Here is a 12,910-nt window from a genome sequence, read left to right as displayed (position 1 = left end):
ACTTTTGATGGAGGTCCAGAAACAGATAAATATTTTTCTTCCTTTCTTTTTCTTTTTCTTTTTTTTTTTTTTTTTGGTTTTATTTATTTATTTGACAGAGAGAGAGAGTACAAGCAGCGGGGAGCAGCACGCAGAGAGAGCAGGAGAAGCCGGCTCACTGAGCAGGGAGCCCAATATGGGACTCCATCCCAGGACTCTGGGATCATGACCTGAGCCGAAGGCAGATGTCCAACAACTGAGCCACCCAAGCACCCTGAGAAATATTTTTCTTCTAGTAAAACAAGTTGTGTGAAGGTACAAAAATAAATGACTTCTAAAAGTATTGGCAATCAATGTGATATATCCATTTTAGGGACAACAGGCAGGAGACCCTTGCTCAGTCTAAAAGGATGGTGATATTTCTCTGTTTTTTTACTACCATCAAAGGCTAAGGAGCTGGTGTTATTAACTCTTCAGTTTTTCCAGGGAAGCCCCAAATCTCATTTTTATAGAAGAGTTCCTATTTTTAAATATAGACTCAAAGCGTACCTCTGAATTCAGTTCTCAGGCTGCTGGTTTGCAACCCCTGGTCCACACGGTGTGGAATCTCCATATGCTAATGTCATATATTTAGGGATTTCAGCCAGAATTGTGAAGTCTTGTCCACTGTGCAAAATTAGAGAGAAATCCTCTCTGTATTTCAGAGAGGACTGCCCTTGTTCACTGGGTAAGTAAGCACAGACTTCTGATTCCATTCCAAAAACGCTCAACTTTGAGTGAATGAAGAGCATTGCTTCGTGATTCGGATGCTCGTCTGAAAGGCTTTGGGACTTCTGTTGGAGAGTAGCTGGCTAAATACTATCCCCCAGAGATATCAGGTCCCCGGAACCTGTGAGTGTTACCTTGTATGGCAAAATAGACTGCAGATGTGATTTCATTAAGGGATTGGAGGTGAAGAGGGTACCCTCGATTATCCGGGTGGGCCCTAAATGCAACAAGTTCTCATAAGAGAGAAGCGGAGAGAGGTTTGACATCACCCAGAGGAAAAGGCCGTGGAACCAGAGAGACAGAGACTGGAGCCATGCGGCCAGGGCCAAGGAAGGCCAACGGCCCTAGAAGCTGGAAGGGACAAGGAAGGGATTCCCCCTAGAGCCTCTGAAGGAAGTGCCTCCACCTTGATCTCAGCCCACTGAGAAGCTCAGTACTGGTTTCAGACTCTGCCTCCGGAACTGTGAGAGAATAAATGTCTGTTGCTCTCAGGTTTATGGTAGTTTGTTATGCCAGCCATGGAAAGCAAACATAGCTGGTATGGAAAACTTTTTATATTTTTTTGAAGAGTTATTTTTTTTGTCAGCATATGGGCAAATGGAATGTCCTCAGAAATTAGCCATGATTTCGAGATCAGTGGCCCAACACCTGGAGAGTCCTAGCCAGTGGTTCAAAATGACTTCTCTTTACTTGGGCATCTCTAGCGTCCTTGTGGTCTCCACCCCTCCCACCCCTGCCGTGTCTCCTACTCACTGTGCGTGTTCTACCTCCCAGCTAGACGGGAAGGTCCTCGAGGCCAGATCTACTTCCTTCAGCTCTTTGGATCTTGTCTCAGAACTGAGCATAGTGCCTTGTGCATAATTTTTCACCCGTGTGATATATTGTGGATACTTTAATTTTTTGAGCATATTTCAGATATTCCTGTAGATCTGGAATAAATATTTGTATACTTTTTTTTAAAGATAGATTTATTTATTTATTTATTTGAGAGAGAGAGAAAAAGAGGAGGCGTGGCGGGGCAGAGGAAGAGGGAGAGACGATCTTAAGCAGACTCTGTGCTGAGCACAGAGCCTGACACAGGGCTTGATCCCAGCACCCTGAGATCATGACCCAAGCCAAAACCAAGACTGCACCACCCAGGCACCCTTAAATATTTGTATACTTCTATAAAAATATAAAAATATGTATTTCACATATTTCCGTATTGTACAGCAAAAATGTGGGTCAACCTCACAACAAATTGTAAAATTTTTTACCAACTGTAAAGAACCCGAAGTAGAAACTTCTTCTATTTATGTAGTGAGATCTCAATAGAATGACTTAGAGACCCGGTGTTGTGGAGAGGAGCCGACATGATGGGCTTGAGAGCAACCAGAATGATATGACTATGATTTTTATACTGAGTTGAGACTCAAGTTAGCTACAGTTAAAAACATAGTTTAGCTTCATGGCTTTTGTTCTAAACAAGCATTCCAAAACACCGAGTTAATAAAATACATTGCATTACCCAACTTTTTATTTCACATGTGCATTTTACACATTTGAGGTGGTCTGCTTTTTTTTTTTTAAGATTTTTTATTTACTTATTTGACAGAAGGAGAGAGTTCACAAGTAGGCAGAGAGGCAGGCAAAGAGAGTGAGGGGGAAGCAGGCTCCCTGCCGAGCAGAGAGCCCAAGTGGGACTCAATCCTTGGACCCTGAGATCATGAACTGAGCTGAAGGCAGAGGCTTAACCCACTGAGCCACCCAGGACCTCTGGTCTGCTTTAAAAAAAAAAAAAAAAAAGAACTGACTCGGTAGATGTGGATGTCTCTCAAGCATCAAAGAGTATCAGTTAGTTTGCTGAAACTGCTTTCCTGTTAAAACTCAGACTGAGAGTTCTGTGATTTTCTTGGTTGCCTTTAACTTAAGCTCCCGTTCCATGTGGTAAGTTTCACTATCAGTAACGTGCAGACCGGGTCCCACATGGGTGTCAGGACAGTCTAGTCTGTTGGGCCATTATGAGAGGATTTGCAGAATCTGGGTTTCGGTGCCAGCTGTAGGGCGTACTTGTCTGGGAAAACCATCCGCCTAACATGGAGGGACCCTCAAGGCCCAAGAGAAGTTGGGTTTGGATAAATCCTGGGGAGAAGAAGGAAGCCCAGTCCCAGCTGGCTAGTTGTCCAGCAACCCTGAGTGACACCCAGGGCCATTTTTGGACACTCATCCTTGTTTCACCCCAAGATTTGTAGTCACGTGTTCTTCCAAACTGGAACCTGATCATGGTGGATGGAAAATGAACCTTAGGCTAACAGAATTACTTCTTCTAATTTGTTTCCACCTATATTCCTCTTGCAGTCTTCAAAACTGTGCTAGTGACAGTTCAATCGATTGATTGACTGAACTATCACCTCCTGTGTAGATAGAACTCTGTGTTGTGTCTCTTAAGTTGGAGTAGCGTTAGTCTACTGTATCCAGAATGCTTTCTGCTGTACTTGATGGATATCTAACATTGGCCTCGTCAGCAAAGACCTTTAATTAGGTCATATAATGAGAAATCTAAGGCTGATAATTTTAGAGATCATGCAGGAGCCCAGTGCTATCATCGCAGACTCAGCCTCTTTCTTTCTCTCTTCTTATTCTTTCTGAGCAGACAGGATTCTCATGTTGAGAGTTGATTTCTCATAGTCACTGGAAGGCTGTCTCAGCCCTAAATATTACAGTTTTATGCAACCATGTTTAAGGCAGAAACATAGGGCAACCTCTTTGTCAGCTGTCTATCAGGGAGGACATTCCTTCTCAGAAGACTTTGTCTTTCCCTTACCAGCTCACTTTCCTTTCCAGCTTATGAGTGAGAGCCATAGTCCCATTCCTAAACAAATTTCAGTGGCAAGCGGGATTGCTTTGCTTGGCTTAGCTGGATCAGAGTTCATGCCCTGGGGCTGTGGTAGGTGGCTGCCATCCCCGATTATGTGGGATCCTGAATAAAATCAGGGTTTTGAAAATTAAGCAAGAAGGGCAGCATTGCTATAGGGTAGATCAGCAAAGGCATCCGCTGCCTCTCCCTTCTTTTTTCTAGTGCATTGTCCATTGCCTTGTTGTTTTCCCAGAGCAGCAGTGAGATTTTGTTCAGTTTCAGATGATGACATGAGTCATCATATTTGGGCCACCACAGAAATGGTGAACAACTGAAAATACCGATCTCAAATGTATTTAACCACTTCCTGCTGGGATGTGCTCAGAATTGACTGTGGGTGGACTGAAGCTTCTTGTGTAATGCTCATTTGAATAATACCACTGCATTTTTTTAGTATGGGAAATAATTCACCAGAGTACAGACGAGCAAGCTCAGACAGTTGTCATAGTCCTGTCCTCTGGACCCAGACATAGTGCCACCAATCCCTCACTCTTATGCCCCTTTGTACACTTGAAACAATGATCAGGGCTTCCCCAGGTCTCTTTTGCTTCAGGTATTCTTTCTTCACTTACTCTGGTTGTGCTTTTATGTAGGCCCTTTTTATGTCCTTTAATGTCTGTCTGGAAGTTTGTCACCCAAAGTTGAAATGACCAGAGTCATGCAATGTATCAACCTTTTCTGAATGCTGTGTTCCTGATAAAAGTTCCAACCAGGCATTACCTTTGGAATAAATAAAATAAACAACCTTAGATCTACTTATAGCTGTCTGCTGAGCATCCGAGCATCTCCAATGGGAGGTTTTGTATATACCTCAAATCCTACACCTTAGAAAACAGAACCATCATCTCCACACCTTGTCCAAGTAGCACATGCGCACACATTCCATATTCCAAAGCTGTCTCTCCTGTACCTAAGAGTCAGCCAGTCCAGAGCCTTTGTTCAGGCCTTCAATGTATATCACATGGACTACTGCAAACTCTCCAGACCAGTCTCCCTGCCTCTAGTCTCTCCATCCTAACATCTGTGTGGTCTCCAGAGAGACCTTTGTTGCCATTTCCCTGCTTAAAAGCCCTGGAGAGCTCCTCTCTGCACTACAAGACCAAACTCCTCTGTGACAAATATAACTCCTTCGCAACTGGGCCCCAACCTGACTTTCTAGGCTTGTCCTGCCATTTCCTAACTGCCCTCCATGGTCTTTATGCCTTGGTCCCCTACTTCACCACCTGGTTGCACGTTAGGGTCACCTAGAGAGCTTTCTTAACTACTGAAACTCATTCCCCACCCCTGACCTGACCTTTAGAGGTGGGGCCTGGGCATCAGTATTTGTTAAAAGGTGATTCTAACGTTCCGCCGGGGACGGAACCACTGGGCACTTGCCTGCGCCACTCACCTTTGCACGTAAGTTGCATTTTGCACACTGCTCCATTTCTAATTCCTTTCTCTCCCTTTTCTGTATAGTAAAACTTGGCTCATTCTTCAAAACCTCAGTCCTGCCTCTTCTCTGAAGGGTCGTCAAATCCCTCCCTCCACACGAGAGCTGGTTGCTCTCTCTACTGTGTTCTCATAATACTTTCTACATTTTTCATGATCGTGTCAGTTGTGAGTTACTTAAGGAAGGACCCTTACCTTATGCATAGTGTGCCCCAAAAGCCTCGCATAATACTTAGCATCTCAGTAAAGCTTCAAGAAAATTCTACACTGTCAACCTGACATCAGTGCCCGATGAGACACTAGTCTGATCCATTGTGCAGTTACCATGTAATCACCTGAAATAGTGTGAGGTTAAAGAGCAGCCAGCATAGCATGGTGAGAGTCAAATGTTGCTAGAGTAATTGAATTTTGTTCTATGATGATAGGACAAACTGTAACAAGGAGAAGTTGTGAGGGCGGCTGTGTGTTAAATGGATGACTCACTCTATCTTGACTTCACTAAAGTTCTTAGTTCTTTCACAACTGGCTTTCTCAATGATAATCTAGAAGCGTTGTCCCGGTTATACAATTTAATTGGATGAAGAAGTAGTGGAACATTAACTACCAACGAAAGGCTTCTATAATTAATAATTTATAGATATGAATCAGTAATGGAATGCCATTGCAAAAAAAAAAAAAGTGGGGAGAGCCCACATGCTACTGGAATGTACATCATTATGAAGTTTGGTCACCGCAGCTCATCAAGGGGATGGAGAAATGTGTGAGGACTCAGAGATGAATGCCAAAGATAATTAAAGGAGTGGAAAAAGGTCCTATGAGGAAAAGTTGCATAATTAAAGCAGAAGGCTGAGAGACACACATTTGATAACAATTTCACGTACACACAAATATTTGTGGGATACTTTCTTTTATATCAGCAACAAAACGAAGCATGAAGAAATTTAGCTTAAATCAGAACAGGCAAGTTATAGTTGGATATAAAGAAAAATATTCTAATTAACTGGATTAGAAAATACAAATCTGGTCATGTTATTCTTAAGTTAAAAAGAAAAAAAGTACAAAAAGCTTGGGGCACCTGGATGGCTTAGTTGGTTAAGCATCTGCCTTTGACTCAGGTCGTGGTCCTGGGGTCCTAGGATTAAGCCCCACTTCAGGCTCCCTGCTCAGTAGGAAGTCTGCTTTTTCCTCTCCCTTGGTCCCTCCCCCTGCTTGTCCTCTCACTCTCTTGGTCAAATAAATAAATAAAATCTTTTAAAATTAAAAAAAAACAGATGGAGGTAAATATGAAAAAGAAGAAAGGGAAAACAAGGAGTCAGAAATTGCTTATGTTGTGGTTCAAGTACTCTTTCTGTGTTGTTTTGAAATACAGCCATGTTGTATGATAGTGTTCTAATATTAGATTTTATTGAATAATTCTACATTTGTATGTCTTAAGCTGAAGTTTGCAATAGGTATCTTTTTAAAGATTCTATTCCTCTACCATTTTGAGAAATTTTTAAACTTCTAAGTAGAATAATTTCAAACATACAGAAAACTTGTAAGAATAGTGCAAAGAATACCCATATACCTTGACCCATATGTACCTTTTGTTAACATTTTACCCCATTTGTTCTCTCTATCTCTACACTCACACCATTCCCTGCACACACACCCCCAATCTTTTTGTTCTACCCAATTGAGAATAAATCGCATATATCATGGTCCTTTACTTATAAACCCTTCAGGATATGTTTTCTAAAAATAAGTCCATGCTTTTACAGAACCACAGGACAGGTATCAACTTTAGTGACTTTAGCAGATGCAATACTTTGACCTAATCTACCGTCTGTATTCCGATCTTCTCCATTGGCCCAATGATGTCCTTTGTAGCGTTTCATCTCCTTTGGTACAGGATCCAGTCAAAGCCTATGTTTTTCAAAATGGCATCTAAGGCCCTCCACAAACAAAACTCTGGGGTTCTCTCTCTCCAGTTCCAAGCTCCCCACCTTTTCCTCCCTCCCAGGTTGATGCCTTTGTTTCTGCTCCTTGGACTGCTAGAATGTTTGACCTTACCAAACACCTACTTTCTTGTTCTCTCAAGCTCTGTCTTCTGTGAAGACTTTGCGTATGCCCCTTCTCAGCTCAGATGGAATTGACCCAACTGGAAGCCAGCGGTGCGGAGGCGGGGTGGGGTGTCCTTTTAACCTTGCCAATGTCCTGAACCCAAAATGTATGCATACTTGAAATATCTTAGTGCATATTCATGAGTACCTATCCGGGCCCACACACTGTGTGCCCTTATCCCCTTGCCGTGAGACTCTAAGAGCTTTGAAAAAAGGAACAATACTTTATATTCCTTGTATCCCCAGGCTGGAACATAGGGTCTCTCACCCAGGAGGGGCCTTAGAAGTATTTATTAATCAGCAGTAGAAGATGTCACTGTAAAGAGCTGTTGTAGGAAGTTGCAGGGAGTTTGAGCCTGTCAGGCTTTAAGAGGAAGGAACATACCCCTTTGATCAGGGGCCTCAAAATGGCTCAGAGGGAGGGGAATAAGTTTGGGGTGGGAGAGTTTGTTCTCTGAAAGGTCTCCAGTTACAGAGTGTGATGAAATCAGATATAAGCTTTACATTTAAAGCTTCCCAAAGACCCGCACAACCTTTGCAAGAACAGACTGGATTTTTTTTTCACCCATTCCCCCCACCCACCTCCCCTCTGACAACCACAGTTCTTTATATTTAAGAGTCTGTTTTTTGGTCTCATTTTGTTTTGTTTCTTAAATTCCGCATATGAGTAAAATCATATAGTATTTGTCTTTCTCAGACTGACTTCTTTCACTTAGAATTATACTCTCTGCGTCCATCCTTGTCAGAAATGACAAGATTTCATTCTTTCTGATGGCTGAGTAATATTCCATTGTGTGTATATAGCACATCTTTATCCATCTGTCAGTGGACACCTGGACTGCTTCCATATATTGGCTCTTCTAAATAATGCTGCAGTAAATATAGAGGTGCATATATGTCTTTGGAATCAAGTTTTTGTTTTCTTTGGAAAAGAAATCCAGTAGTGCAATTACTGGATCCGATGGCAATTCTATTTTTAATTTTTTTTAAAGATTTTATTTATTTATTTGACAGAGAGAGATCACAAGTAGGCAGAGAGGCAGGCAGAGAGAGAGGAGGAAGCAGGCTTCCCGCGGAGCAGAGAGCCTGATGGGGGCTCGATCCCAGGACCCTGGGATCATGACCTGAGCCAAAGGCAGAGTCTTTAACCCTCTGAGCCACCCAGGCACCCCTATTTTTAATTTTTTGAGGCACCTCCATGGTGTTTTCCTCTGTGGCTGCACCAGTTTGCATTCCCACCAACAGTGCATGAGTGTTTCTTTTTCTCCACATCTTCGCCGACACTTATTGTTTCATGTGTTTATAATGTTAGCCATTCTGAAAGGTGTGAGGTGATATCTTGGTGGTGGTTTTGCTTGGCATGTCCCTGATGATGAGTGATGTTGAGCATCTTTTCATGTGTCTGTTGGTCATCTGGATGTCTTCTTTGGAAACATGTTTGTTCAGGTCCTCTGCCCATTTTTAGTTTGTTTGGTATTGAGCTGTGTAAGTTCTTTATATATTTTGGATATTAACCCCTTATCAGATACATCATTTGCAAATATCTTCTCCCATTTAGTGGAATATGACTGGATTTATGTTTTTAAGATTTTATTTAAAAAAGCTTTTAATGTAATCTCTACCCCCAGTGTAGGGCTCTAACTTAAACAACTCTGAGATCGAGAGTCACATGCAGCTAGGTCTCATAATAAATAAATCTCCTGGATTTATTGATTTATTTATTTTTATTTTATGGGTTTGTTTGTTTTTTTAAGATTTTATTTATTTGACAGAGACACAGCAAGAGAGGGAACAGAAACAGGGGGAGTGGGAGAGGGAGAAGCGGGCTTCCCACCAATCAGGGAGCCTGATGTGTGGCTAGATCCCAGGACCCTGGGATCATGACCTGAGCTGAAAGCAGAAGCTTACTTAACGACTGAGCCTCCCAGGCGCACCTCCCGGATTTATTTTTAAATTCCAAACTAATTTTGGACTTCCAGAAGAGTTACAAAAAACCATACAGAAAATTCCTAGAAATCCTTCACCTAGCTTCCCCTAATATTAACAAGTTCTATAACAAAAGAACAATGATCAAAACCAAGAAATTAGCATTGGCGCATTGCTATTAACTAAGCTACAGACCTGATTTAGATTTCACCAACTTTTCCACTAATGCCTTTTTTTCTGTTCCAGGGTCCTATTCAGGATCCCACATTGCACTTAGCTGGTCACATCTCTTTAATTACCTCCAATCTGTGACAGTTCCTCAGCCCGTCCTTGCCTTTTATGATCTTGACACTATTGAAGACTATAGGTCATTTGTAGAATGTCCCTCATTTTGGGTTAGTCTGAAATTTTCTTATGAATAGATTGAGGTTCTGCATTTTTTATAAGAATACCATGGAAGGGAGGTGCCCTTCTCATAACATCATATCCAAGGTTCATGAGGTTGTAAGTTTTATTAATGGTGATACTGAATTTGATCGCTTTGGGTAAAAAAGTTTCTGCTGGATTTTTCCCTATGGAGTTACCATCTTTCCCTTTGAAGTTAATAAGTATCTTAGAGATATTTCGAAACTATGTAAATATCCTGTTTCTCCTCAACCTTTCATCCACTCATATTTGCATCCATCAGGACTGTTGTCTGCAACAAATCTTACTGTGGTATTTGCCTAACAGTGAATTTTTTATTTCCCTCTTCCCTTCTGCATTTATTGATTGGAATTCTTCTGGAAGGAGAAGCTGCGTGGACTGGATTTAGATGCAGAAGTTCACATACTTCTAATGAGTATTTTCTGATCTTTTGATTTTTCAGATAAGTAGCTTGACAGCCTTATTTTCCTCAGGGTGCCTGGCTGGCTCAATTGGTAGAGCATGCGACAACTCTTGATGTCAGGGTCGTGAGTTCAAGCTTCATGTTGTGCGTAGAGCTTACATTAAAAAACAAAACAAAACAAAACCATAAAAAACCTTTATTTTCACATTTATAATTTATTAATGTTTACATAAAAGCATTGCAATCACTTAACTTATTACTACATTTTCTTTATTATAGGCAGATTGAATGACTCAATTTTTTTTTTTAAAGATTTTATTTATTTATTTGACAGACACAGATCACAAGTAGGCAGAGAGGCAGGCAGAGAGAGAGAGGGAAGCAGGCTCCCTGCTGAGCAGAGAGCCCGATGCGGGACTCAATCCCAGGACCCTGAGATCATGACCTGAGCCGAAGGCAGCGGCTTAACCCACTGAGCCACCCAGGCGCCCCGAATGACTCAATTTTATAAATTGCAAGACCATAATTTCTTATTAGAGAAAACACAACTGAATGACTTTTAAAAGGGCACACCCTACATATAGGCCTTAAGAAATTTGTTGTTCCTTGTTTAGCTTCTGTATGTCTAGCAGTAAAAATAATACTGTTGATGCCTAGCCACAAATAGTCCGTGGAGCACATGTAAATTCTCTACCGGGAGAACTTTAATTTTAACATTTCTTGGCTTTGTTACATTGTAAATCGTAGCAGAATTACGCAGAACACGGTATATTTAGTACAGATTTTTGTAGCTCGGCAATTTTTATCAACCGTAGTTTTCATGCCGTGTTTGCCCACAGTGGCTGGTCAGCAGAAAAGCATTGAATTGCAACTGATTCATTTCTGAGTCAGTGATAAATTCACTTTCCAAGAGTGGTATCTCTCATCTTATAAAAATTAAAAAGAGCCTTATTTAGGCCAGAGGTTGGCAAACTTTTTCCATAGATGTCCAGATCATAAATATTTTAGGTTTTGTAAGCCATATAGTCCTTGTCACAACTGCTGAATTCTGCTCTTGTGTGTGAAAGCATCTGTAGACAATGTGCAAATTAGTGGCCATAGCTGTGTTCCAATAAAACTTTATTTACAACAACAGGTGGTGGGCGGGGGGAGGGGTTGTCATTTGCTGAGCCCCAATTTAAACAATAAAAATACACAAACTTAGAATGGACATTAGCAGTTACCCTTGTCTCGCATTTGTCTCTACAGGCAGAAGACTGATCTTTGAAAATATGTATTTGGGAGATAGTCACGTTCTATTGAATACCTTGTGCTGGTGCTGCCATCGAAAAATCTGGTTACACTCCGGGGAGGCCTGCCGCCTCTACAGGACTGCACCGCCTCGGCCCTGAGATGAGTGTCCGGCCTGAGCGGGCACACCATGAATAGATACACAACGATCAAGCAACTCGGGGATGGAACCTACGGTTCCGTCCTACTGGGACGAAGCATTGAGTCTGGGGAACTGATTGCCATTAAAAAGTAAGTTTTATTCTCCACTCGCATAGTCCATCTTCAACTCCACATTGTCAACATCATTTTAACTCTACCCTCTGCATTTCTCACTACTGAAAAATTTCTAAAGTGGGTGGGGTGGTAGGATGCAGGGAGGAAAGTCTTTTTTTTTTTTTTAAAGATATTATTTATCCATTTGAGAGAGAGTGAGAGAAGGCAGGAGAGCGGAGAAGGTCAGAGGGAGAAGCAAACTCCCCGTGGAGCTGGGAGCCTGATGAGGAACTCAGTCCCAGGTCTCTGGGATCATGATCTGAGCCCAAGGCAGCTGCTCAACCAACTGAGCCACCCGGGCACCCCTGGAGGAAAGTCTTAGACATTGATTTCTGCAGGCTAGGTGACTGTCGGCTCTGGAATGTTCATGGCAGAGGTCTTAAACACATCCCTACTTTAGATTTGCATACAGCACTAGTATTTTTTCAAAGGGTCTTATCCTAAAGAAAAGAAAAGAAAAAAAAGTGTTAGGCTAGTGTGACATAATAACGAGCAGGTTTAGAAACATTTCATTGGAAAGGAGACTGAAACTCTGAGAAGTTAAGTGACTTCATTTGGGTCATTTACACATGGTACACATGGGGGTAATCTGGGGGCTGCTGTCTTCCTCTCCCCTGTCCACTTGCCCTTTGCAGTATGTATTAGTTATCTGTTGCTGTGTTTAAAACTAAGAATTCATCATTTAAAACTACACACATTTATGATCTCAGAGTTTAGGTGAGTCCTTTAGGGTCTCTCATGAGGCTGCAGTCAAGGTGTTGGCCAGTGCCGGGGTCTTGGCTGAAGGCGGGACTGGGAAAGGACCCACTTCTAGGCTTACTCACGTGATTGCAGGCAGCATTCCATACCTCCCTCGTGGTTGCATTGAGAGCCTCCAGTCCCTGTTGGCTCTTGGCTAGAGGCTGTCCTCCATCCTTTGCCGTGTGGACCTCTCCAAAGAACAGCTCACAACTTGGCACCTTGCTTCAAGATGGGGCCATGAAGGCCGTGAGAGAGGCTTCTACCAAGGTGGAAGTCCCATCTTTTTGCTTTTGTTAACTAATCCCAGAAGTGACCTCCTCTCAGGTTGCTGTATTCCATTGGTTCGAAACAGGTCATTGAAGGGGAGGCATAATCCCAGGCACCAGGAGGTGGGAGTCTTCAGGGACCACTTTAGGGCCTGCCCATCCTACCCTTCTATATTCAGTGACTTTCTCAACATCTCCGTCTGGATGCCCTGCAGACACTTTGAACTCATTGCATCCTGAACTGAGCTTTTATCCAACATTTTCCCTCTCTTGCCCCAAACCTGTTTTTCCTTCAGTGTTCCCTATCTGGAAAATGATACTACCATTCCTTCGAAACCTGCATATCCTCTTGACCTCCCTCGGGATGCCCAGCATTGGCCACCTAGACCTGTAGATTCCAACTATGTATATTTATCTGACCCACTTA

General features: G+C 42.3%; 1 protein-coding gene across 2 annotated transcripts in view; it reads left to right on the top strand.

Annotated features, from left to right (window-relative positions):
* Positions 1-12,910, top strand: part of CILK1 (ciliogenesis associated kinase 1) — a 61,117-nt gene that overhangs the window by 10,820 nt on the left and 37,387 nt on the right. Inside the window, exon 2 of one of the 2 annotated variants that reach the window (XM_046005125.1) lies at positions 11,180-11,452. In XM_046005125.1, coding sequence (XP_045861081.1) covers positions 11,352-11,452 — 101 coding nt within the window. In that variant the 5' untranslated portion in view covers positions 11,180-11,351. Of the gene's footprint in view, positions 1-11,179; positions 11,453-12,910 lie in introns of those variants that run through there. The other variant, XM_046005126.1, reaches the window with a different exon arrangement.

Source organism: Meles meles, chromosome 5, assembly GCF_922984935.1.
Source record: "Meles meles chromosome 5, mMelMel3.1 paternal haplotype, whole genome shotgun sequence".
In the NCBI taxonomy this organism is placed as follows: Eukaryota; Metazoa; Chordata; class Mammalia; order Carnivora; family Mustelidae; genus Meles; species Meles meles.
Note: the sequence above shows the minus strand (reverse complement) of the source record. Positions and strands in the feature narration are given on the sequence as shown.